The 23,131-nt window shown below is 56.5% G+C and overlaps 3 protein-coding genes across 3 annotated transcripts; 1 reads left to right on the top strand and 2 right to left on the bottom strand.

The window, feature by feature from the left end:
* The first annotated feature begins 311 nt into the window (after window positions 1-311).
* Window positions 312-4,128, top strand: LOC113999041 (potassium voltage-gated channel subfamily V member 2-like). Its single transcript, XM_027742215.2, has 2 exons — window positions 312-2,242; window positions 3,627-4,128. Exons 1-2 carry the CDS (start codon window positions 995-997, stop codon window positions 3,891-3,893), a joined length of 1,515 nt encoding a protein of 504 aa, XP_027598016.1. The 5' UTR covers window positions 312-994; the 3' UTR covers window positions 3,894-4,128.
* A 2,629-nt stretch (window positions 4,129-6,757) lies between these two features.
* Window positions 6,758-12,598, bottom strand: LOC113999042 (bone morphogenetic protein 2-like). The gene is made up of 8 exons (XM_027742217.2): window positions 12,552-12,598; window positions 11,977-12,053; window positions 10,229-10,233; window positions 8,832-9,135; window positions 8,577-8,713; window positions 8,151-8,273; window positions 7,525-7,723; window positions 6,758-7,164 (listed from the first exon to the last, which is right to left on the bottom strand). Exons 1-8 carry the CDS (start codon window positions 12,596-12,598, stop codon window positions 6,758-6,760), a joined length of 1,299 nt encoding a protein of 432 aa, XP_027598018.2.
* An 8,277-nt stretch (window positions 12,599-20,875) lies between these two features.
* On the bottom strand, window positions 20,876-23,131 carry POLE4 (DNA polymerase epsilon 4, accessory subunit). The gene is made up of 4 exons (XM_027742226.1): window positions 22,858-23,131; window positions 21,970-22,054; window positions 21,639-21,680; window positions 20,876-21,306 (listed from the first exon to the last, which is right to left on the bottom strand). Exons 1-4 carry the CDS (start codon window positions 23,077-23,079, stop codon window positions 21,293-21,295), a joined length of 363 nt encoding a protein of 120 aa, XP_027598027.1. The 5' UTR covers window positions 23,080-23,131; the 3' UTR covers window positions 20,876-21,292.

Here is a 23,131-nt window from a genome sequence, read left to right as displayed (position 1 = left end):
TCTGTATTTAATTAGACCAGTTCATAGAGATCAGTGTGATCAGTTTTACATGTTGAAGCAAGGTCATGTTCCAAGGTAAGGCCTCAAAGATAAGCCTATTTAATATTGGTTCCCCTTTTACTTGGAAATCCAAAGGATTATTTCCTCCTTTTCAGTTCCAATAGTTCAGGGGAACTTTTACTGCCTACTTGCATTTTCAGTGTCCTGTTCCCTGTTCTGCCCCTGCTTGTGGGACTGGTGGGGCTGAAGGCTGATGTGATGGCACAGGGCAGGGCCACAGGAGCAACCTGTCCCACAGGAGATCTGCTCGGGCACTGCGTGGAGACTGAAGTGGTTCCTTCACCTCATCCCCTGTAAATCTGCACTGTGGGGCTTGAGGGATGAGCTGGGAGGTCACGACCATCTCCCTTCTCTGGCTGTGACAGCTGACAGAGCCGGGGCAACTGCATTAGTGCTTAACGAAGGGCCAGTGCCAAGAGCAGCATCTGGTGTGGGGGTACAAAGCCTCTACAAATCCTGCATGTCTGCACCTTCCTGTCCCACCAGGGCAGGGCTGGCAGGGGTAAACTGAGGCAAGATCGTGCTCTTTCCAGCTTGCTATCACAGATGTCCTTCTAGGAAACAGGTAGCGTGTGGCAAATGCAAACAGCTAATAGGAACAGAATAAGGGAAGAGAGAAGTGCAGGTCTGGAAATAGTTCCTTACATAAAGGACTAGTGCCTCAATCTCATTAGTGTCTTAAGGAGCGGGCGCTTGGCCGCCTCCGACTCCCGCGACGCGAACCACAATCTGATCAGCAATCGGCTTTGGGACCCTGGCAGGTGCCACGTGGCACCAGGACACGGCAGTGCCCCCCGGGCAGCCGCTCCACGGCTCCTCCGAGCTCGCAGCACTCATCCCAGCCAGCGTGTGCCCAGCGGGAGCGTTCCCATGAAGCCAGGGCTGCTGTCCCCCGGCCCCTAACAGGAGTCACGGCTCCCGAGGGCCAGGCACCATGAGGCAGCTGGGGACCAGGCGGGCGAGTCTCTCGGCCAGCCTGAAGATAGGGGATCACCAGGGCCGCCGCCGGACCCTGGAGGAGGAGGCAGTGCACATCCCCTTCGCGCAGGACAGCCTGGTAAAACAATGGAGCTCCATGCAGAACGTGGCAGAGGGAAACGAGGAGAGCGAGACTCCCATCCAAAGGAACAAGTACCTGCTCAACATCAACGTGGGTGGCAAGTCGTTCCAGATAGCTTGCAAGGTACTGGCCCAGTATCCCATCACGAGGCTTGGGAAGCTGGCCCTCTATACGGACCCCGCGAAGAAGATGCAGCTCTGCGATGACTACTTGGTGCAGAAGAACGAGTACTTCTTTGACAGAGATCCTTCAGTCTTCCACTACATCTTCCACTTCTACCGCAGTGGGGTCCTGTGGGTGATGGATGAGATGTGCCCCAGTAACTTTGTGGAGGAAATCGAGTACTGGGGGATCCATCTGAAATACTCCCAACGCTGCTGCCGGATCCTGTTCGAGGAAAAGCAAGATGAACTCAATGAGTACCTGAAAATAGAGAAGGAGCTGGAGGCAGAACTGGAGCCCCTGGACTCGGGGAATAAGTTTGATGGCAAATTTCTGGGTGGGTTTCGGAAGATGATCTGGAACCTCATTGAGAACCCGTACTCTTCTGTCCCAGCCAAGATCATTGCTGTCATGTCGAGCTTCTTTGTGCTTATCTCCATTGTGGGCATGACACTGAGCACAGTGGAGGAGATGAAAAACAAAACAGGGAAGATGTGGATGGAGCAGATGGAGATGATCTGTGCCATCTTCTTCACCTCTGAGTACCTCATGCGGCTCATATCCTCCTCCAGCTTCAAGATCTTTCTGCGGGCAGCGTTTAATGCCATAGACCTGGTGGCCATCCTGCCCTTCTACGTCCAGCTCCTCTTTGAAAATCTGGACGAAGCAGACACGCTTTACCACGAGGAGTTGCACAAGGTGGAGAATGTGAGCAAGCTGGGCAAGGTCCTCAAGCTCATCAAGCTCATGAGGATCTTCCGCATCCTCAAGCTGGCGCGCCACTCCACCGGCCTCCGGGCCTTCAGCTTCACCATGCGCCAGTGCTACCAGCAGGTTTGCTGCCTCCTCCTCTTCATTGCCATGGGTGTCTTCACCTTCTCCGCCCTCATACACTCGGTGGAACACGATGTCCCCGGCACTGACTTCACCAGTATCCCCTGTGCGTGGTGGTGGGCAGCGGTAAGGTTTGCACAGCTCCTTCCAGAGAGGGGGGCGGGGGGCTCCGTGGGTAGGGGCTGCCCTGCTGCTCGGGGGATTCACCACTGCTGCAGGCCAGGGGGCAGGAGGGGCCCAGCCCTCCTACCAGCCCAGTAACGGTGGGAAACCCAGAGCCCTGCGTGCCTTGAGAAAAGAAATCAGAGGTTGGGACCGAGCTCAGAGGCTCAAAAGCTAGGGCTGGGGTGGGATGGTGGGACAGAGGTGGTGGCCTAGGAACCTCCAGGCCTGAGTTAGTGACAAGGGGGATGTGACTCAGCCCAGGCTTTATCTGTCATGGGACCCAAGTGTGGGGTGGATGTGGTTCAGCCCCCATGGGTATGGGGGCACCCACTCAGGGCAGCCTGAGGCTTGTGCAGCATCACAGCCCAGCTGGGCTCGGGAGGCACAAGGGGGTCAGAGCTTGTGGGGCTGAGATGGGGGACCCAGGGCTGCATGTGGGACCCATGGTCACATTGTGCCTCAGTCTGTGTCCTGAGAGAGGACACAGCCTGGGGTGTGCTGCCCCTGTTTGTTGCCCTGCTTGTGCCAGGAGCCAGCAGCTCAGCTGAGCTGAGCACTATAATAAACCTGGGATTGACTCTGAAATGGGGAGTATCTAAAGCACTTAAAACCCAGGGGTTACAAGGGCATTTTGATTTACAGATTAAATGATCCCATGGATCACTTCTGCCCCCTTGGCCACCACAGATTGCCTGCTTCAAATTCATCCCTCCTCAAGGAAGGGCAAAATCACTCAGCAGCATCACCAGGTTCGAGCCTTTCAATGTCCCAGGCCGAGCCTGTCCCTGGGAGCACAGCTCCCTGCAAAGCCCAAACCTCTCTGCCTCAGCTGTCACCTTGTCCCCACAGCCCTACTCCCTGGTCACCAAACGTGGTGCATTTCTGGGCAGTGCCTGCTTCCCTTGGATGGAGGCTCCAGGAAGACTTGTTCCCGCGGGACTGGGCAGTTCCCGGGCGGGAAGCGCTGGAGCCGCAGCTCCGCGGGGGCAGGAAGCTGCAGCAGACACTGACTGCTGGGGAGGGCTCAGCTCGGGGTGTCCAGCTGGCCTGAAGACACACATGTGAAGCAGGGATGGAGCAGAGAGAGGTCTGACCTCTGATCTCTGCTCTGGGGCTCAGCCAGCAGCACTCCACCCTTGTGCTCTCCAGGCCTCCCGGGCGCAGAGCCCTGGCCGTGGAGGCTGCAGGAGTGGGGACAGCTGAGCTGGCTGCTGTCACTGTGTAACACTGCTCCAGGTGACACCTGGCTCCCACAGAGGGGCGGGCGGCTGAGTCTCAGCACCATCTGGCGGGGTCTGCTGGGCTTGTTCCCCGTGGGATTTTATCTTTTCCCATCCTCACACAGGTCAGCCTCTCCACCGTGGGCTATGGAGACACCGTGCCTGACACAATACTCGGCAGGATGGTGGCATTTGTCTGCATCTCCTTTGGCATCATCCTCAATGGCATGCCCATCTCCATCCTCTACAACAAGTTTTCTGACTACTATGCCAAGCTGAAGGCTCATGAGCTAAGCCAGTCACAGCAGCTCTCCAGGAGGGTCCACCTGAAGGAGCGAGTCCTGCGGAAGCTGTCGGAGTGCTGGAGAGCCGACCCCCGCTATCACCGCTGACCACAGGCCCCCCACCCCCGGACACCCCCTGCCCTCTGTCCTGACCAGCACGTCCTGTCCTCCAGGGAGGCTCTGAACCATGGGCAGTGAGTCACAGCAGCGTGCAGGGCTCTGCTGTTGCACAGGGGCCACTGCCAGCTGGGCCCCCCTCCCTGCTGTGTGCTGGCCACTGTCCTGCAGAGCCGTCAGAGCTGCCTGAGGAGCTGTCTCAGGGCAGGGTGTCTGTGTGTCTGTCTGCATGGGCCGAGGTGTGGGGCACCCTGGAATCCCAGGGAGTGAGCAGCAGGATGTGTGGGGCTGAACTGTCACCTGTCTGAGGGTGGTGGCCCACTGTGACACCCGCCCAGGTGCTGCTCTTCTCCCTCTTGAGTGGAACGTGCACAGGCTCCCCCTGCCCAGGGCTCTGTGACTCCCTTCCAGCCGAGCAGATGAGCAGTCCAGGCCAAGTCTAGCTTGGAGATTTGGGTGAAGGTCTGCAGGAAAGGCTGCAGCCATGCACACTTCCAGACAAACCCACTCTCCTTCCCACTGCCATGGAGCCTGGGGGCACAGTCCTTCCTCGGGATGCTGCTGTGATGGGACCTGTGGGGGTGCAGACCTTGTAGCCCAGGAACAGGCATTTAATAAACCAGGCCCAAACCCTTCATTGTTGTGGATTTTTGGCCAGCCACTCTGTATGATTCAGTAAACTGTTCATCTTTTGGGTGAGGAGGGGACATCTCCCCGAGGCTCACAGCATCTCTCCTGCCCATCGACGTGAGGACAGGGCTCTCAGGGATGCAGGTGAGCCTGTCCACATGTGGGGTTTGGGATGAGCTGCCTGGGTTTGGGTGCACTGGAAGAGGAGCTGAGATGTGCATATGCTCAGGACACAGCAGTGGGCTCTGCCCTGTGCTCACATCATCGGGGGGCAGTGGGGGACACATCTGGGGGACACAGGGGAAGGATTTGCCCTCCAATGTGGGATCATGTCTAGTCAAAGGGCCTCCTGAATGGATGCACCCTTCCCCTGGGTGGGATGGGGAGAGGGACCCTGGGCTGAGGGAGGGCTGGGGTGGGAAAGGGCCAAAGCTGCTGGTGCTGCTTCCAGGTGGGCAGGGGGAGGAAACTGGTGCTGGCCAGGCCAGTGTGGGATTCAGTCACTTGCAGGCTGGGCTTGGAGATGAAGAGGTGCTGGGGAACCATGGCTAAGCTTGGAAAGAGGCTTGGAGGGGCTGAGTGGTCTGGCAGGGACAGCCATGCTCCCACTGAGCCCTGGACTGCAGGGGACAAGGGGGCTGTGCCAGGGGGTGTGAGAGGACCCCTGCCCTGTCTGCCAACACCTACACCTGCTCCCCAGAACCCACATTGACACCCACCCTCTGTACACCTCCCCAGCACTGACCTGACCCCACAATGTTGGTCAGCTCTGGTTTCCACCCCATTTCTCTTCCATGAGGAACCTTCTTTCTGGGCCCAACAATCTCCTCTGGCCATCTTCCCCCAGAGCCACCCTTCCCCCCTGTCCTCATTTCAACTTCAATGGAGTTAATTTTCTTTCCAGTGGCTGGTACAACACCATATTTTGGATTCAGGATGGGAATAATGTCGATCACACACTGATGTTTTGGTTGTGGCTCATTTGTGCTCACCCCAAGTCAAGGACTTTTCAGTGCCTCATGCTCTGTCAGTGAGGAGCTGCACAAGAAGCTGGGGGGAGCACAGCTGGGACAGCTGACCCAAAGTGGCCAGTGGATATTCCATGCCACAGAAAGTTCTGCCCAGTGTATAAACTGGGGGAGCTGCCCAGGAGGGGCCAATCACTGCTGGGGCCAATCGCTGTACTGAGCATCACTTGTTTTACTTGGGTTTTATTTCTCTCTCCCTTTTTGGTGTCTCCTTTTTCATAACAAATATTATTATATATTATTTTATTTTATTTCCCTTGTTAAACTGTCCTTATCTCAACCCACAGGTTTTACCCTTTTTTTCTGATTCTCCTCCCCGTCCCACCACAGTGGGGGTGGAGGCCAGTGGCTGTGTGGTGATTAGTTGCCCTCTGGAGTTAAACCATGACACCCACCTCTCATCTGCCCCAGCAGCATCACCTCCAGACACCTCTGCATCACCTCCCACCCCAATCCCAGACTCTGTCACCACATTCCCCCCCCACACCCCCACTGCCTGCTCAGGGGGGGTGCCCCCTCCCTGCACCCCCCACTGCAGGCTGGCTGATGGACCCTGAGATCATTCAGCTTTTAAGGAATAGGGTGCACCAACCTCCACCCCTTGTCCCTGGAGACTGGGCTGTGGCTGAATCTTCATCCATCTGCATGCAGCCCCTCCTCATGCACCCCCCATCCCATGCCCATGTGGTGTCTGCTTGTCCATGGCCAGCCCCGTCCCCAGCAGCAGTTCAGAGTCCACAGGCAGCCCTCAGAGAATGGCACTTTTAATAGTTCCTCTGAATTCATTTCACAAGTCACAGCAAGGTGGGAATGTACAGACATTTACAGGACACTGTACAGGCAGTTTCTGTCATATATTAGTGCTCTTGCTATATACATATAGTACAGCCTGCAGGAGCCTCTGCACGGGCAGGGACACCCACACCCCCACGCAGGACACCCCGAAATGGAGCTGTTGCCCCGGGGCTGCCAAGTCACACAGGCTCATCCAGATTGATTTAATCAGAGCTTGGCCCTGAGCCTTCCCGGGCACTGCCAGGGGGTGACACCACCCAGGGCAGAGCCAGCACCCCCTTTGCTCTGCTCACCCTGGATTCTTTTAGAGGGTTTGTGGGACAAAGGCCCCACACTGACGCTCTGGAGGGAGCAGAGCAGCCTCTGCTGTGCCAGCATTTCCACCTCCCTGCTCCTCCCGCCTCAGTGGCAGCCGCAGCTCCCGGCCACCATGTCGTCGTACTGCTTGAGCACCACGTTCTCGTCGTCATCGAAGTAGAGGAGGTTGATGGAGTGGAGTTTGTCGGGCACGCAGCAGGGGCTGCTGACGCCCTCGCTCAGCTTCAGGGCGTTGATGATGGACTGCACCGTGGCGTGGTTCGTCGGCCGCATGTTCTCGCCCAGCGGGAAGGGGCAGGAGCCCTTGCAGTGGAAGGCGTTGTACCCCCGGGGGGAGATGATCCAGCCCGACCAGCCGATCTCCTCGAAGTCCACGGACAAGGGATGCCTCTGGCAGGGCCGGAGCCGGTCCAGCGAGCGCGTGCTGCGCGACCCGGCTGGTTTGGGCACCGGCACCTTGGCGGGGAGATCGGGGGCCTGAGGCTTTAAATCTGCCAGAAAGGAGCATCCAATGCCATTAGCCACTGCATGAGCCCAGGTAAAGAGAAAAGGTGTTGCAGCCCCCCAGGCCACCCCTCCCTGTGGGTCTTGTCTGCAGCCCTCTGGTCACAGCCGGTCACCAGCCCAGGCAGAGCCATCAGGAGGTGACAGCCCCAGTCTCACAGCCACACCCAAATTCAGCTTCACATCTGCAAGCAGGCAGAATCCCTGCGCAGGCTAACCTAGAAAGGAGAGAGCCTCTGCCTCTGGCCGAGCAAAGAGCTTCGGATTTGAGGAGCCCACGTGTGGGCAGCACCCCAGGAAAGGGATGGTGGCACCGAGGGAGCCGTGCCAGGGCACGTGGGACTCACCTGGGAAGCCACCCGTGGGCAGCGACGCTCCCCGGCGCCCATCATCTGTGAACAGCACCAACAGAGGCCTCTTGCTCTCGTGGTGGTCCCGGCCAGAGGCAAACTGCAGTGGTGGGGGGTCGAGCGGGCTCCCCCCCAGACTCTGGACTGTCACCAGCAAACCCTGGTTGCTGCTTTCGTCTTCGGTCCAGTCACGAACCTGGGGAGCCAAACTGGTGTCACCGCAGGGCCGTGGGCTGGGACGGTGCTGGTGTCCCCATGGCAGGGGCCAGGCTGGAGGGGGGGGTGAACCAGGACCCCCCGAGGCCACACACTGTGTGCCATGGGAAGAGGCTGCTCCAGGGCTGCCACGCAGGGGACATTGTGGCAGGAGCCAGCACTGGCACTCCCTGAGGAACAGTAGGACCAGTTTGGGGCAGGATGGAGCAGCCCCCAGGGCACTTGGCAGGACTCTTGCCTTCCCCTCCCAGAGGATGTGTCCCTCCCATGTCACTGCAGAGACTGCAGACAGGAAACTGCACTGGAGCCCAAAAGGCTGCTGGGGGTGAAATGGGTTAAAAAAGCTCCTGCATGTAAACCCCTGGTGTTCTCTCTGGGCTGCCCTAAACAGGGGGAAAGTAACTCACAGCCGGCGTGATGGCAAAGACCTCCCAGCCCGAGGTCTGCAGTGAGACGAGACGAGCTGCCAGCAGCTTCTTCCCTCCAGGGGTGTCTGGGTTTTCCTTCTCCAGCACCTGGTAGACGCTGACCTGGGGGAGGAAAAAGGTCCTGCCTGAGGGGATGACCACGGACAGAGGCGTGAGCAGAGATGGGGAACTGCCAGTATGGATCTGTCACAGCCTTCAGGTGCCTTTGCTGATGTTTGCACGTACCAGAAGGACATTTAAGAGCCCACCATGGTTAAATCATTGTGATACTCTGTGAAACATTTGCTCATGTGATCCCAGAGCTGGGCTGTGCTCCCACTGCGGGCGAATGACCACAGTGTGCCAGTGGCATCCTTGGGCACAGGCTGGGGGACAGCCCCATCCCCGCCCCACCGCCCTCCTCACCTGGCAGAAGTGGTGCCTTTTGGGTCCATCTGTGACCCTCGGCCAGAGGCGGAAGAGGTGCAGCTCTGCCGTCAGGATCTTCTCGTTCTTGGCCACGCTGGAGAGGACGAACAGGAACTGCATCTCCTTGCTGTGAGCTGGAGGGAAGGACGAGATGAGAAGGGGAGTGAAACCTGGGGCAGCACCTCCACCAGCCATGCTCAGCCCCTCCCTGCAGCCCCATCCCAGCACCGCAGGGACCCCCCCACCCCTTACTTCTATCCAGGAAGCTGCGAACGGTGTTGCCCTCCAGGATGTCGGGGTTCTTGGTGACACCGTCCGCGTTGGCCACGGTGTTGAATAGATCCACCATGTACTGGGGTGGCTTCTTGAAGTGAGCCGGGGGGGGCGGAGGGTCTTCCATGCCGAAGACTTCCAGCAGCCTTTTCAGCGCCTCAGCTCGCCGGCTCGCCACGCCCGCCGGGCTCGGGCATGCCGGCTTGGCCAGGGCCAGCAGCAGCAGGACGGTCCCCAGCATGGCTCTGTGTGTCCCAGCTCGACTCCCCCGGCCTCCTCGGTGCTGCATTTATAACTCCCTGGAAAGCTGGATTGGAGTGAAATATGCACAGGAGCAATCAGGAGGGTAAAGAGAGCTAATTGCCATGCTAACAAGGTGAGAAGCCGGGCTCCCGGGCCCCCTGCACCAATTAGCCCCAGTACACAAGTGGGAGGGAGCTCACCAGCGCTCCTGGGGCTGGCAGGGGACACGTCGGTCTGGGGCCAGCGGCCCCTTGGCAGGGCCCTGGCTGGGCTGCGTTTGCTCTCCGTAGGAGACTAACTGGGTTTTAATGATGGCACTAATGGGACAAACAGGAGGACCTTTGTGTGGAGGAATGCCGCCCTCCACGATGAGCATCCCCTTCCCATCCCGGCCCCGCCGCAGCAGCTCACGCCGCTCGTGTCGCAGCCGCTGCTGGGAGCGAGGAGCGTGGCAGGGGCTCGGTGTCGCACTGGTGTCCCCAGCCCATGTCCCTCTCAGATGTGCAGGGTGGGGCTCCCGGGATCCCCGCAGGCAGGCCAGGCTGTGCGTCCCCCCCGACAGCCACGCGGAGCCCGGGGAGCCGAGGCTGTGGGGCAGAGCAGGTTCCAGCAGAGCACCGGGGCTGCCCCGGGCCGGGCAGTGCTGCGGCCTCGGGCTCTGGTCACTCCAGAGCTACCGAACCCTAACCCAGCTTGTTGGTTTCGTTGGTTTTGGTTTTGGGGTTTTTTTTAATAATCAGTCGGCTTCCTGAGGATTAAAAGGCATTCCTGAATGCTCGAAATTAACGAAATATCATGAGAGCCCAGTGGGCTCCGGGTGATGGGACAAAAGCCAATTCTTTTAGTTCTTGTTCCCCAGTCACAGAGGAACAGGTTGCTGTGTGTGCACATGCCACACTGTCCAGCTGCCATGGGACTGAACAGAAAAAATTAGCATTAAATTACTAATTCAGCACCTGGCTGAAGCACTGCCAGGACCACACCACGAGAGACAAGGCAAAGGCTAATCCCAGGTGGTGCCTACAGTTTATTCCAACCCAAAGGGCTGTTAATTATGCAGAACAGGCAGGGAGGCAACGACAGGCTGGAGTTAATAGATAGAGGAAACTCCTGAGTTAACAGGCAGAGGAAACTCCTGCTCAGGATCCTTTGCTTCCTTCTTCCCAGCTCACCAGCGGCATGGTGCAGGATACCTGGGGGTGTCTGCAGAGGGGACAGCTCCCGGTCCCCTCTCCTGGCTCCTGCTCCACAGTTTGTAACCGGGAGCAGCCAACCCGTGCCACCCCCAGCGCGTGCCAGACAGCCGCATCCTCCTGGGCTGCCGGGATGCGGAGGGGCCGTGGAGCTGCACAGCGGAACCCCAAGGAGCTGTGAATTGCCCGCGATGTTTATTTTACAAGCCGCAAAACCATTTAGCAGAGGGGGCTCATTTCTACCCGCTGGTTAAAATAGCTTTTATTCACCAAAAAAAAAAAAAAAATAAAAATACATCCTTCTCTCATTTACATATCCTACAGACAGTCTGGTGGGGTCTCCAGGAGCCCCTCCCAGCCCCGCTACCCCCGGCAGCGACACTGCCGGACGGCGGGGACGGTGCGGACGCGGTCGCGGCGGCTGCGGAAGGTGTGCACGTCGTAGCTGTGAGGGGCGCAGCGGCCGCGGGCAGCTCCTGCCCACAGCAGGCACTCCTCTCCATCTCGCGACTCCCTGCAGCCAGAGACAAACCAGTGCATCCCCAGTACATCCCACTGCCCCCCCGCACACCCTCCATTCCCGCTCGGGAAAGGCCAGATGCCCCGGAGCAGGGGAGGGAGAAGGGAGGCATCTTTCTTCCCGCAGAGTATCTGTTCCTTACTCCTGAGGTGACTCGGTGAGCTGCCACTTCCCTCTGCCTGAGCAGAGCAGGTGTTCTTTTTTTCTGCGTGGCTTGATTTGCTTCCCTTTGCATTTATATATCCCAGAATTGTTTGGGTTGAAAGGGACTTTATTTCATTCCACCCTCTGCCTTGGGCAGGGACCTTCCACTAGCCCAGGTTGCTCCAAGCCCCATCCAACCTGGCCTTGGACACCTCCAGGGATGTGGCAGCCACAGCTGCTCTGGGAAACCTGTGCCAGGGCCTCACCTCCCTCATAGCCAAGAATTCCTGTCCAATATCCCATCTCACCCTGCCCTCTGGCAGTGGGAAGCCATTCCCTCTGTCCTGTCCCTCCATCCCTTGTCCCAAGTCCCTCTCCAGCTCTCCTGGAGCCCCTTTAGGCCCTGGAAGGGGCTCTCAGATCTCTCTAGAGCCTTCTCTTCTCCCAGTGAAACCCCCCAGCTCTCCCAGCCTGGCTCCAGAGTAGAGGAGCTCCAGCCCTTGGAGCATCTCCGTGGCCTCCTCTGGACTCTCTCCAACATGTCCCTGTCCTTCCTGTGCTGGGGATCCACGTTTTTGTGTCTGCAAGCAACACAAAGTCCTGCCCCCCTCAGTCTGAAACAACTGCCTGGACCCACCCTGCCCTAGAGCATCCCTCCCACCCCTTCCTGCCCCACAGCATTGCCAGCGGGTGAGGAACAGGAATGGCACATCCCAGGCTGCAGGAGCCTCTCAGGATCCGTGCCTGCTGTCATGGGGGACCACGGGCTCTATAACCCCCTGTCCAACGAGCCCAACTCGGCACAATCACAGCAGGTTCTGCTCTTTCCCCCGAGACAGAAGAGCAGCACAACCACTGGCCCCACCGTGGTGGGTGAGCTGGGAGTGCTTCCCAAACCCTGCTCCCGTGCTCCCCCCACACCCAGTCCTGCCCTGGCAGCAGCAGAGGTGTTTGGTGAGAGGACTGGGGGCAGCTCCCTCCTGCCCGAGCGGGTGCAGGTGTGTGGGAAGGGGAGGGGATGGACCCTGGCAGCTGTGCTTACCTAAGCAAGCAGGGATCCCCCGAGGAGCAGCTGCCCAAGCACCTTCCCACATCGATTTCCTGCAAAGATTTGCAAAACAAAGGCATGACAATCCCCTGTAGCACCTCAGCGGGACACCCTGGGACCCTCCACCCTCCCTACAGCCCCAGGCTGAGCATCCATCCCCGGGGAAGGGCAGCAGCAAGGCACAGCTGGTCAGAAATATTTGGGGGGGCACAGCAGTGTTTTTTGAGTCAGAGTTCTCTGTGCACAAAGGTGTGCTGAAGTAGAGAGTAAAGTCTCCATTGAGCTGAAGGCATACTTAACAATTAAATGTTTTTTTAAATTAATATCATTGTTCTTTGATAATTTTTTAAAGGAATTCTCACTCCAAAGAAAAGGCCATTTGTTGCTTTATGGCCCATATACCACAAGAGAATACAAAGGTGAGATTTTTACCACTCTGGTTTGATGCCAGGGTGAAGCTGCCAGTGTCAGACCATCCTCCCAGCAGTTCAAACCCTACATGTGGGCCCAGCTGAGCCCATCAGAGAGGAGCCAACCCCCTGGAAACCCACCTTGAGCCGTTCCTCCCTGTGTCCCGCAGGGCTCTGCACAATTTCATAATAGTATTCCACCTGGGAGACACGATAGCATTTCTCCTTCATTTCACAGTTCTCCAGCGTCTGAACCACCTCCCCACCGTGGGGGTTTTTGACCAGAACAGTGCTGAACTTGGTGGGCATGCAGAAAAGTCCATCTGCAAGGAAACAAGAAGGAAAATTAACCTGGAGTTGTCCCCAAGGCCTCCGAGGCTGCAGCACCTGCACCAGGGTCTGTCCTGCAGCACAGACTGTCCAGCTCCAGCGTCCAGCACCCGGCTGGAAAGGGCTGGTAAGGGCAAGAGGGTTCCAGGTGGGAGTTTGGGGCTCATTCCTTCCCCCTGACCCTGTGGAAGCCCCAGCTCTGGGGAGCCAGCACAAGCTATCCCATGTTATCTTTGAGAAAAACGGTCTTTGAACATAAAATATTGACGGCAGTGCTTTTTCCAGAGCCACTCTCACACCGGGGAGTGGAGGAACACGGTGTAACGTCTGCTCATTCAGCATTTCCCCCTGGGTTTGCTGGGGGCTGTGTCCTGCACGGGCTTCCCAAATGCTGGAGCCAGTGCTATGGGCTCTCCTGGAGATACATTCCCTGGGCACCTCCAAAGGATTTGCTCTGGGCTGGGCTCTCAGCCCTCAGTGCCAGCAGACGAGCTGGATGGGGCCAGGGTGATGGAAGGAGCATCTCCCCACGTCAGCACCAGTTACAGCATCTGCTGGAAGGCTGGGGCCAGAGGGAAGAAGGGAAGGGAAGGTTTGGGAAGGGAAGGGAAGGTTCGGGAAGGGAAGGTTCGGGAAGGGAAGGGAAGGTTCGGGAAGGGAGGTAAGGTTTGGGAAGGGACAGGTTGGGAAGGGGAAGGGAAAGGGAAAGGGAAAGGGAAAGGGAAAGGGAAAGGGAAAGGGAAAGGGAAAGGGAAAGGGAAAGGGAAAGGGAAAGGGAAGGGGAAGGGGAAGGGGAAAGGGGAAGGGGAAGGGGAAGGGGAAGGGGAAGGGGAAGGGGAAGGGGAAGGGGAAGGGGAAGGGAAGGCAGAGGATGGCCCCAGTTCTGGGGGTGTGGGATGGAGGAAGGCTGGTAGCAGAGGGCAGGAAGGGGGAGGCAGGTGATGGCCCCAGCTCTGGGGGCACAGGACCAAGTCCTGCTTTGCCTTTTCTTTCCCTGTTCAAGCTTTAACCCAGTGAAAAAATCCAGGGCACAAAGCAGTTCTGTTTGGATTTGACACTCCCAGCCTGACTGCAGAGAGGGTGGGGAGGTTTTGGGTGGGCACGGTCACATCCCTGCTGCTGTGTCACTGCCAAGCTGGGACACGCCACCGTGGCAGGTCCTGATGGCCAAGCAGGGGCTCAGCAACTGGAGAGGAGGGACAGGGGCTCCTCCAGCAGTAACTGTGTCCAGCTGGAAGGGCAGAGGCACAAATTTTCCTGCCTGGATCAGTTTGAGCCAATGTTCTGCGCAGACAGAAACAGTTTATCTGCTAAATCTCCAGGCTTATCTCTCCTCACCAAGTAAATTAGGGTTAAAATCTCCATTGCATGAGCTAGAGGAGGGGGAGAAGGCTGCTGAGCTGAACTGATGGTTAACTGGGTTTGTGCTCTAACTAGGACCTGGTCCTGCCCTGTCCCAGCCCTTGGGTGTGTGTCCTTCAGGGTTTGTTTTTGGCTCCTGGTTTTGAACGGGTTGAGAGTTTCCTGCTCCCTCCCAACTACTTCAGCAGCTGCTGGAGGAGATTTCTTTGTTCCAGGATGGAGCTGCTTTTTCAGGGGAGGGAAAAGTGATTTCTGATAGCAAAGGTCTTTGGGATGCCTTAAGAATGGGACACAAAATGACAACAGATTTTTGGAAGTCAGTATTTCTGGGTGAGATTTTAACATCCTTCTCCAGCCTCCCTCTCCCCCTCCACCCCATTTCCCTTTACCATTTCCGGTCTTTACAACGACACTGAAAGTGTCAGCCTGACCTTGGGGGAGAAAATCCAGAAGGAAAGTGCAGGGACCTGCCCTAGGGCAGAGGCAAAGCTGCCGTCGAGTTCACATTTGCCAGCCCTGAGCCGTTATCACCGAATGAGACTCCCCCTCCCCGCTCCATGAGCCCCCGCGGGGCCATAGCATCGTCCGGCATCATCCACTCTTACGTCTGGGAAGTAAATGCTGATTCTCCCACCTCTGGAAGAAACCACTTCACGCTGCCTAATTGCCTTTTCCACTTGCAGCTGGATAACCAAGCAGCTGCTGCTGCCTGGGCAGACCCGCAGGAGGGGACCCGGCCCCGGGCAGAGCCCTCGGGGGGGCTCCGCCGCCCACCCCCAGCCCCTCCACCTCACAGAGCGAGGGAATGAATTCCCGGGCCCCTGCACGGCTCTCCAAGTCACTTCAGGGTTCCCGCGGTCTCTGTCCCTCTCTAGTGGTGGAGGCACAGCCCTGCCACAGCCGCTGCCGGGAGGTTTGAACGGGACGGGCTTAGAAGCAGAAATACCAAAAAAATGACATCAGCGAATTCCAGGAGAATGGAATTTGTCCAACAGTTGTGGAAAATCACTTCAACGCGACTTTCCATTCTGATAAAATACGATCAGTTCGTGTCCACTTAATGTCTTGGGTTATTTTATGAGTGAACTCACGAGACAGCTCCCCAGTTCACAATGAACCAGTTCAGCTTTATCCCAGTGGGAGGTTTTGACCCATCTGGAATGATTTCGTTTGGAGTTTCCATTTCTGAGCGATTTTTGAACCATCAGTGTAGTTCAGTGGTGCTAGAAGGGCGTTTCAGACTGTCAGGAAGGAAACTCCATTTTCCAGGGGTCTGTTTCCAGCAGAGATTTCATCATCACGTTGGTTTTCTTGCTTTGAGTGGGAGGGTTGGAGTGGAGACCCTCGAGTTCCCCCCAGCCTGGGTTACCCTGATTCCATGCTCTCTGGCTGGAGGACACTTTCCTGTACACAGGGTGGTTGTGTTCCCATCCTCACCCCAGACACCGGGCAGAGAATCACCACTGTGCCTGCAGACCTGCACTGTAAGGGCCCAGCAACAGGAAACCCAAACCACACTCCCAATCCCCACAGAGGCAGAGGCTGCAGCTCAGGCCCTGAGCCCAGACATCGGTGCTGGTCGCACAGGAGGGCTCATCCCCACATTCCCAGGGAGGGAGGGAGGGAGGGAGGGAGGGGAGCTCTCCCTTGTTCATACCTGCACTGTAGGCTGGATCGGAGCATTTCCCCACGTCGACCGTGACCTCCCAGGGAGAGTCTGGGAAGAAGGTTTTCAGCGCCGGGAGCCGCAGACATTCCTCGGGGCAGGCGCTGCAGTGGCATCCATCGACCACCTCCACCTCCCGAGCGCCCTGCAGGAGCAGGAGCCGCTCCACGTGCAGCCGGGCCGGCTCACAGCAGGACCCCGCGGGGCACGAACGGGGGGCTCCCGGCCACGGCACCTCGGGGCGCCGGACCTGCAGGGCCAGGGGACACAGAGAACGACCTCCAGCATCAGCTCCCTGACACAGCACACCCCCCCGACCTGGAACTGGCTCAGCGTTTACTCCTCTCTCTCTCCCTGCCTGCCTGGAGGATGCTGCACCAGCAGTGTCAGGGTGTGCACAGCAGTGGGACAAGTGGTAACGAGATTTTTCATGGGAGCACCCGCAGAGCTTGTTTCAGTCCCTCTCCAGGGTCTGTTATGCTGGTGGAGATGGGACTTTAGGCAATGTCAGCTCTCCTGGGACAAGGAGAGCACCACAGCCCATGCACAGCCATGGCCCTAAATGCACAAGCTCCTCTGAGTCCCTCCTGGGAGTGACACGTTGAAATCACACGTCCTGCCATCTTTGCACAAAGAGGCAGAAAAAGGCCTCTGACCCCTGTAGATGTGGGACAGCGGCTCTCAGGTACAGAAGTGGCTGAAAGAGCTGGTCTGGCTGCTGTGCTGGGGCGGCCAGGAATGCACTCGGATGCTGCCTGGGGCCAGCTGGGCCCCTTGGCTGAGCCACAGCCCTTCCTCTGCCCGAGGTATCCAGCACTGCTGGAGCAATTTCAACTCTCTCACCTGCACAGGCCACTGCTTGTGGCCAGGGGAGGATGAGAGGCTCAATGACAGGTTTTTCAGAAGCCAAAAAACAGGTGTTTTTAAAAAAAAATCACAAAACCACAACCCCAGGCGCCAGCACATGACCCTCACCCAGCCCCAAGAGCTCCTGCAGTGACACAAACACGCTGCTCTCACCTTCTTGCTCCTTAGGAAGTCGAGCATGGAGGAGTACCTGAAGAGCCCTGGGAGGCCGGGGTGGAGGGGGCTGATCCGCTGGGAGGGGCAGCTGGAGCGGCACTTCCCGACGTCCACGCTGACGGGACTGCCGGAGACATCTGCGGGACAGGAGCCTCCAGAGGGTCACCACTGACTTCTAACCCTGACCCTGACCCTGACCCTAACCCTGACCCTAACCCTAACCCTGACCCTGACCCTAACCCTAACCCTGACCCTAACCCTGACCCTAACCCTAACCCTGACCCTAACCCTGACCCTAACCCTAACCCTGACCCTAACCCTGACCCTAACCCTAACCCTAACCCTGACCCTGACCCTAACCCTGACCCTGACCCTAACCCTGACCCTAACCCTGACCCTAACCCTAACCCTAACCCTAACCCTGACCCTAACCCTGACCCTAACTCACCCGTCCCATGAGGTGCTGGGGAGGCCCAAGCTCAGAGAAGGGCCGAGCACCACACAAACACTGACACAAAGACATGGCCCCCTCCTGGGAATTCTCCCTGAGAGAGAGAGATTCCTTCAGCCTGAGCACAGGTGGGAATTCACTGCTGTCACAGTGTTTGCAGACCAGAGGAAAACATTTCCTATTAGACTGGTCAGTGGACAAAGACTAAAACTAACAAAACTAAAATGTCACTAGGAAACCACAGGTTTTACTTTCTGTGGTGAGCACATGAGGGATGGGGTGAGAACAAGTGAATACATTGATTATTAAAGGGAAAAGGGAATGCTCAGCCATACTAAAAGGCTTACTAACGTAAATCCTTGTTTCATCAGATAATAGGGAAGGAAACTGGTATTAAAAGTACCCGTGGGTAAGTCAAACACCACTGTAAAACATTTGCTTTAACCTGCTGGAGTCACAGACCCAGTGTGTGCCGCAAAACTTTAACTTTTGCACTGATTTAAAAACTGGTTTTCAGTGTCCCCAGCGCTGGCCCCGGGGCACCAGGAAACACGAAGGGACATTTGAAGTCACACTGGGGTACAGCTGCTGCTGCTGCTGCCTGAGGGTTCCTTTGCTCAGGGAAGGAATGAGCAACAAGCCAGGCAGCAATTCCCATCTTATCAGCCATTCCAGCAGTGATGCCTGTGGATGCTCTTCACCCACAGCAGGGTGCAGACAGCTGGGCACTTGGCAAAGCACACTGTACCAGCTGAAGACACAGTTAACCCCTGCTCTCCCTGCCCTGCTGCCATACAAGCTGTGCTTATTATTTTTAGGTCGATATTTTATCAATTTTTTGCTATTTCCATCATTATTTACTCTTCTAAAGTTGTTGCCTCTGGAGCTGACAAGCTGTCACTGCCTGTGACAGCTCTTAATTTGGATATGGTAATTTTATCATTCCTACTGTACACAAGAACCTGGTATTTGGCAAACACTAAACGTTAAATTTGTACAAATGCACTGAAAAACCCCAGGAAAACTCAGATTCTCAAGCCATTTTCACAGCTCAAGCTCATTTCATGTGGTCTTACAGCCACTGCAAGGGGAACTGGGGACAGGCTGCTCCTGAAGGCCTCAGACTTTTTGCCTGGTGAACAAATGCAGCTACTTTCAGCTTCCTCAACTTTCTCAGGACAGCCTGTTGTCCTGCTGACAGCCCTTTCCACATCAATCCTGGGAAGCAGAAGTCTGCAGCAGTCCTGAACTTATGCAGCAATAAACAAGCAAACAGGGAATTCAAACACAGAATCAACCACACTGCAGCACAGGTCCAGGGAACTGAGCTCCTTCACACAGATGGACAGACCCAGGGGCCAGGCTACTCACCAGTTCCTGTGCTACAAAAGATGTTTTAAGTGTTAGATTATCTGGGCAACAGGTCCCCAGCACATGTCTGGCCTCAATCCCCTGAAGGAAAAGTCACTTGGAAAATTTCAACATTAAACAGCCAAGAGATGGGCAGGACATGAGTGGGGAAGCATCAGGGATCCCAGTTTCTCGCAGGTGAAGGGGAACTCAGAGCAGCTGTGGCTGCCCCATCCCTGGAAGTGTCCAAGGCCAGGCTGGACAGGGCTTGGAGCAACCTGGGCTGGTGGAAGGTGTCCCTGCCCATGGCAGGGTTGGAACGAGATGGGGTTCAAGGTCCCTTCCAGCCCAAAGCATTCTTGGATTCTGTGATTCTGCGAACTCACCGTGCCCAACGTGGAGGAAATGGCTCTGCCTCCTGCAGCAGCCCCTCTCTGCAAACAGGTTCCTTTGCTCCTCCGCTCTGCCCACAGCTCCGGAGCCTGCGGTCACAAACCCCGAGCTCAGCATGACCCCAGTTACAATTCCCCACCTTTCCTGCCCGAGCTGGGAGAAGGCACTGAGTGCCCATCCACCCACCATCCTGAACCAAACAGCTCCAGCATGAGGAACAGGTTTAGTTACAGATGGACATGACACATCTGGCAGCTCAACCCTGACTGGTTGGGCTGAACCCCCTGTTTAGTTGCTCCAAGTGCTCTGTTTGGCACTGTTTGTCTCAGGACATCTGTCCCCTGCTCTCTTCTACTTTCACATTACTGCAAGGTGAGCTCAGTAAGGAGTTGCCTCCCACAGCACAAAGCACTAAACCCTCCCCAGATTCCCCTGACACAAATTCCAAACTGTTTGCCCAGTGCAGGCAGCCCGGGCTGTTCACTGGTCACTGTTCACAGCACACACTGACCCTACAGCAGCATCAGATCCCAGTGGAGCCCATGCCCAGTCCCACACCACCCCCCTCTGCTCTCCCCTGCCAGAGGTCAAAGCAGTGCCAAGGACAAAGAGAAGGAAAAAGGAACTTACTGGCAAAGACAGGAGCCTGCAAGAGCCCTGCAAGGAAGACCACAGCTCGTGGGTCCTGCATGCTGCACCCTGGGAAGCACAGGAAGGTCTCCAGTACCTCTGACACTTATACCTGCCCTCCCTGGCAGGTGAGAAGGTGAACAGCTCTGAGCCAAATGGACTTGCATATCCCGGCAAATGTCCCCAGATTGTGATCTGAACAAACACCTCAGGGGCCTGGGTGACGAGCACCCCTCACCCATGATCAGGACCATACTCCCAGCTGGGATGACCAGGCTGGGATCAGGCTCCCAGCAAAACTTCAAAGTGTTTCTTGAGAGCCACTGGATTTGCTGCCAGCCTGGAGAAGCTCCCTTGGGGGTCTTTGTTGTTACCACCACTTCCAAACTAATTAAGTTTGTGGCGACTGGGAGCCACTCTCAAATCCTCTCACTTGAAAGGAACATGCATCCTTCATCCTCCCTCATCCCATTCAATGGTTTTATCTGGGGACAACCCTCCTCTGCCCCTCCCTTCACCAAATGGAGTCAGAGCTGGTGCTTGGACAAAGGACTCCCCACATCAGCACTGGCAGAGTGTTTCCCACAGCCACGAGGAGCTGCCAGGGGCTCCAGTTGTGTCTCTGGTCAGTGGGACTGAGCCCTGGAGCCAGGAGGAGGCATCTCTCTTCCTAGCTGCTAAATCCATGTAGGAAAGCACCAGTTAAGTCCAAGTAGGAAGGCACTAGAGCCCTGGAAGCAGGCACTGCTGGCACTCCTGTGCTGTCAGGGACTCCCTGAGATGTCTGATGGATCTGGCCGAGGGCAGCAGACTCCTGAATACAGGATGCACGAGGCTCCTCATGCATCCTCGGGATCTCTGCACCCACTTGGCCAAGGGCACGTGGCAGGGGACAGATCCTGCTCCCAGGGAAAATGGTTTTGCCAGATTGAGGAGTGGGAGCACACAAGTAACACATGGGATACTGCTCTGGCATTCAAAATGGGGGTCTAGGGGCTGGGTTTTTCCTGGCTACAGTCACTTGCAGGTGCAGCAATCGCAGACACAGAAGCTGCACAGGCCCCAGAACAAGCTGAGTCTCCTTGGAGCTCATCCCCAGTTCCTGGAGGCCAGCTGGGCTCCTCTGGGACGGATGCCTCGAGGAAATAATTAGCAAAACTGAAGTGCTATGAGAAGGCATCCTGCCAAAAACACACCATTTATCACCAGGCTACAGGAACCTCATCCCCTCCAGCCCAGCCCAGAAATCAGCACAGATGCTCAACAACAACAAAAAAATAAAAATTTAATTGTGTTAAGAGACAAACATATATAACAAAACCCACATTTCCATTAAAAAAAATTCCCTGTGCCTGGGCACCTGAGCTGAGCCACTCTCTGCTCACAGCTCTGTGGTGCTGCAGAGCACCCAGAGAGACCAGAACAGAGTAACTGCTGTGTAACCTGGCCAGAACAGAGAGCAGCTGCAGGGCAGGGGGAAGTGACATACAAAATAGTTATGGAAAAATACGTATTTTAAATAAAGAGCTTACAATAACTTCAACTTTATACAAAATATCATGGTTGCCATTTCAGTGTTTCGATTCCAGGAATCATTTTTGAACTCTCAACATCCTGTTTTCCATCTCACACCATCTCTGCAGTCTCTTTTTCCAGGGAGCTCAATCTCTGTTCAGCTCAGTCCAAAGTACCTGAAAATGAAAAAACACATTACAGTTTCAGGGATCAGAAGTTCAGTTCTGTGAACAAATGAAACCTGTTTACGAGCTGCCAAAACAACAGGCAGTAACCCTAAAGTTTAAGCAAATCACACATGAGTAAGCCCAAACTCAGCCAAAAAGTATTGCATGTGCCTCAGGGCCCACTTGAGCTGTTCCACTGCTCAGAGGGGCACAACAAGCTACACTATGTGAATTACTGAAGATGTGGACAAAGAGAGCTTTGCAAATGATTCAGTTCTTTCTCTCCCACAGTGGTGACCATAAAAAACACTGAAACCAAGTGAAACCAAGTAGAAACTCACCTTCCAAAAAAGCAAATTCGTCGATAGCTTCAATGGCATTATCTGCAAAGCAAATTGAGAACAATTACCATAGATAAACCACCCCCTTATTTGCATCTAACAGCAGCATCTGAAATTACATCACAGCAGAGTGACCAACTTCAAAAAGGTTTACTTGTTTTAGAGCTGGTGTGTGAAATTATTAGTGTACTATTTAGCATAAGAGAAGTTTTTCTCTCCCATCTTCAGAGAAAGAAAGAGAAGCACCTATCATTATTTCAGCACTCTGGGACAGGTAGAAAAATCCCAGTAACCCAGAGGTTTAAGGCCAGCACAGAACATGCTCTCATACCAAGGTCTTTTCTCTGCAGAGTTTTCCTTTTTCCTTGCTGGGCGTACACATAAGCATCTTTGGCTATGGTTTCAACAAACAGCTCCTGCAAGACAAAACCAGGACAGTTTCACACAGGTGATGGGAGAGGGGAGAGAGAATATTCTGAGGAAAGGAAAGGTCCTACAAGACCTCAGGATGAAACCAGAATCTCCATCTTAACATTTCGCCTTCCCGATAAACGGCTCTGAAAATAGCAAAGGGAATGGTTGCACAGTAAGGAGGAGAAGCAGGAGAAGCAACAAGGGAGAAGGCCGGGAGCGTGACGGGTCCTCTGAACACGTCTGCTACACACCAGTGGCTCCCTGGGTACCTTCTGAAGGGGGAAAGGTGTCCTGTGCTCAGGGGATGAATCACCTCGAAGAGTCCAAGTACCACCACCGTGTTCACCACTAGACCGTGACCTCAAGTGCCACATCCATTCGGCTGCTAAATCCCCCCAGGGATGGTGACTCCACCACCGCCCTGGGCGGCACAACAACCCTTCCATAAAGGAATTTCCCTAATATCCAATCCAAACCTCCCCTCGTGCAACTTGAGGCCATTTCCTCTCGTCCCATCACCTGCTCCCTGGGAGCAGAGCCCGAGCCCCTCCCCGGCTCCCCCCTCCTGTCAGGGAGTTCTGCAGAGCCAGAAGGTCCCCCCTGAGCCTCCTTTTCTCCAGGCCGAGCCCCCCCAGCTCCCTCAGCTCTCCTGGTGCTCCAGCCCCTTCCCCAGCTCGCTCCGGGAGCTCTGAGCCGCCGCGGGCCGGGGGATCCCCCGCACCCAGGGGAGAAGGAAAAACCTCCTGCGAGGGCCAAGCAGCGGCTCCGCACCCCGCAGCGTTCCGGTCCCCGGGCCGCCCCTCACCGTGGCCCGCGCCAGCACGAACACGGCCTCCTGGCTGGCCAGGGTGACGTCCGGGTCCGCCTTCACCAGCGCCTTCACCCGCGCCAGCGGCAGCCGCGCCAGGCGGGCCGGCCCCGGGCACTGCGGCCCCGCGCCCGCCGCCTCCTCCCCGCCGGGCCCCGCCGCCGCCTCCGCGGGCCCCGAACCCGAACCCGGGCCCGGCACCGCCGCCGCCGCCGCCATCCCGGCCCAGCGCTGCGCCTGCGCGGGGCCCGCGGGGCAGGGCCGGGCCTGG

Source organism: Pipra filicauda, unplaced genomic scaffold, assembly GCF_003945595.2.
Source record: "Pipra filicauda isolate LSUMZ 115617 unplaced genomic scaffold, ASM394559v2 scaffold467_size714961_pilon, whole genome shotgun sequence".
Classification (NCBI taxonomy): Eukaryota; Metazoa; Chordata; class Aves; order Passeriformes; family Pipridae; genus Pipra; species Pipra filicauda.
This window is presented reverse-complemented; position numbering and strand designations above follow the sequence as displayed.

Bases quoted from the DNA above. Each gene is read 5' to 3' on its own strand.
- LOC113999042 (XM_027742217.2), bottom strand. From the start codon at position 12,598: ATGAAATTGTGCAGAGCCCTGCGGGACACAGGGAGGAACGGCTCAAG. The intron at 12,054-12,551 runs GTGGGTTTCCAG...AAATCTTTGCAG, and splicing joins ACAGGGAGGAACGGCTCAAG to GAAATCGATGTGGGAAGGTG. The intron at 8,714-8,831 runs GTAAGGGGTGGG...CCTTCCCTCCAG, and splicing joins TCGCAGCTTCCTGGATAGAA to CTCACAGCAAGGAGATGCAG.
- POLE4 (XM_027742226.1), bottom strand. From the start codon at position 23,079: ATGGCGGCGGCGGCGGCGGTGCCGGGCCCGGGTTCGGGTTCGGGGCCC. The intron at 22,055-22,857 runs GTGAGGGGCGGC...TTTGTCTTGCAG, and splicing joins TCGTGCTGGCGCGGGCCACG to GAGCTGTTTGTTGAAACCAT. The intron at 21,681-21,969 runs GTATGAGAGCAT...TTTGCTTTGCAG, and splicing joins TCTGCAGAGAAAAGACCTTG to ATAATGCCATTGAAGCTATC.
- LOC113999041 (XM_027742215.2), top strand. From the start codon at position 995: ATGAGGCAGCTGGGGACCAGGCGGGCGAGTCTCTCGGCCAGCCTGAAG. The intron at 2,243-3,626 runs GTAAGGTTTGCA...ATCCTCACACAG, and splicing joins GTGCGTGGTGGTGGGCAGCG to GTCAGCCTCTCCACCGTGGG.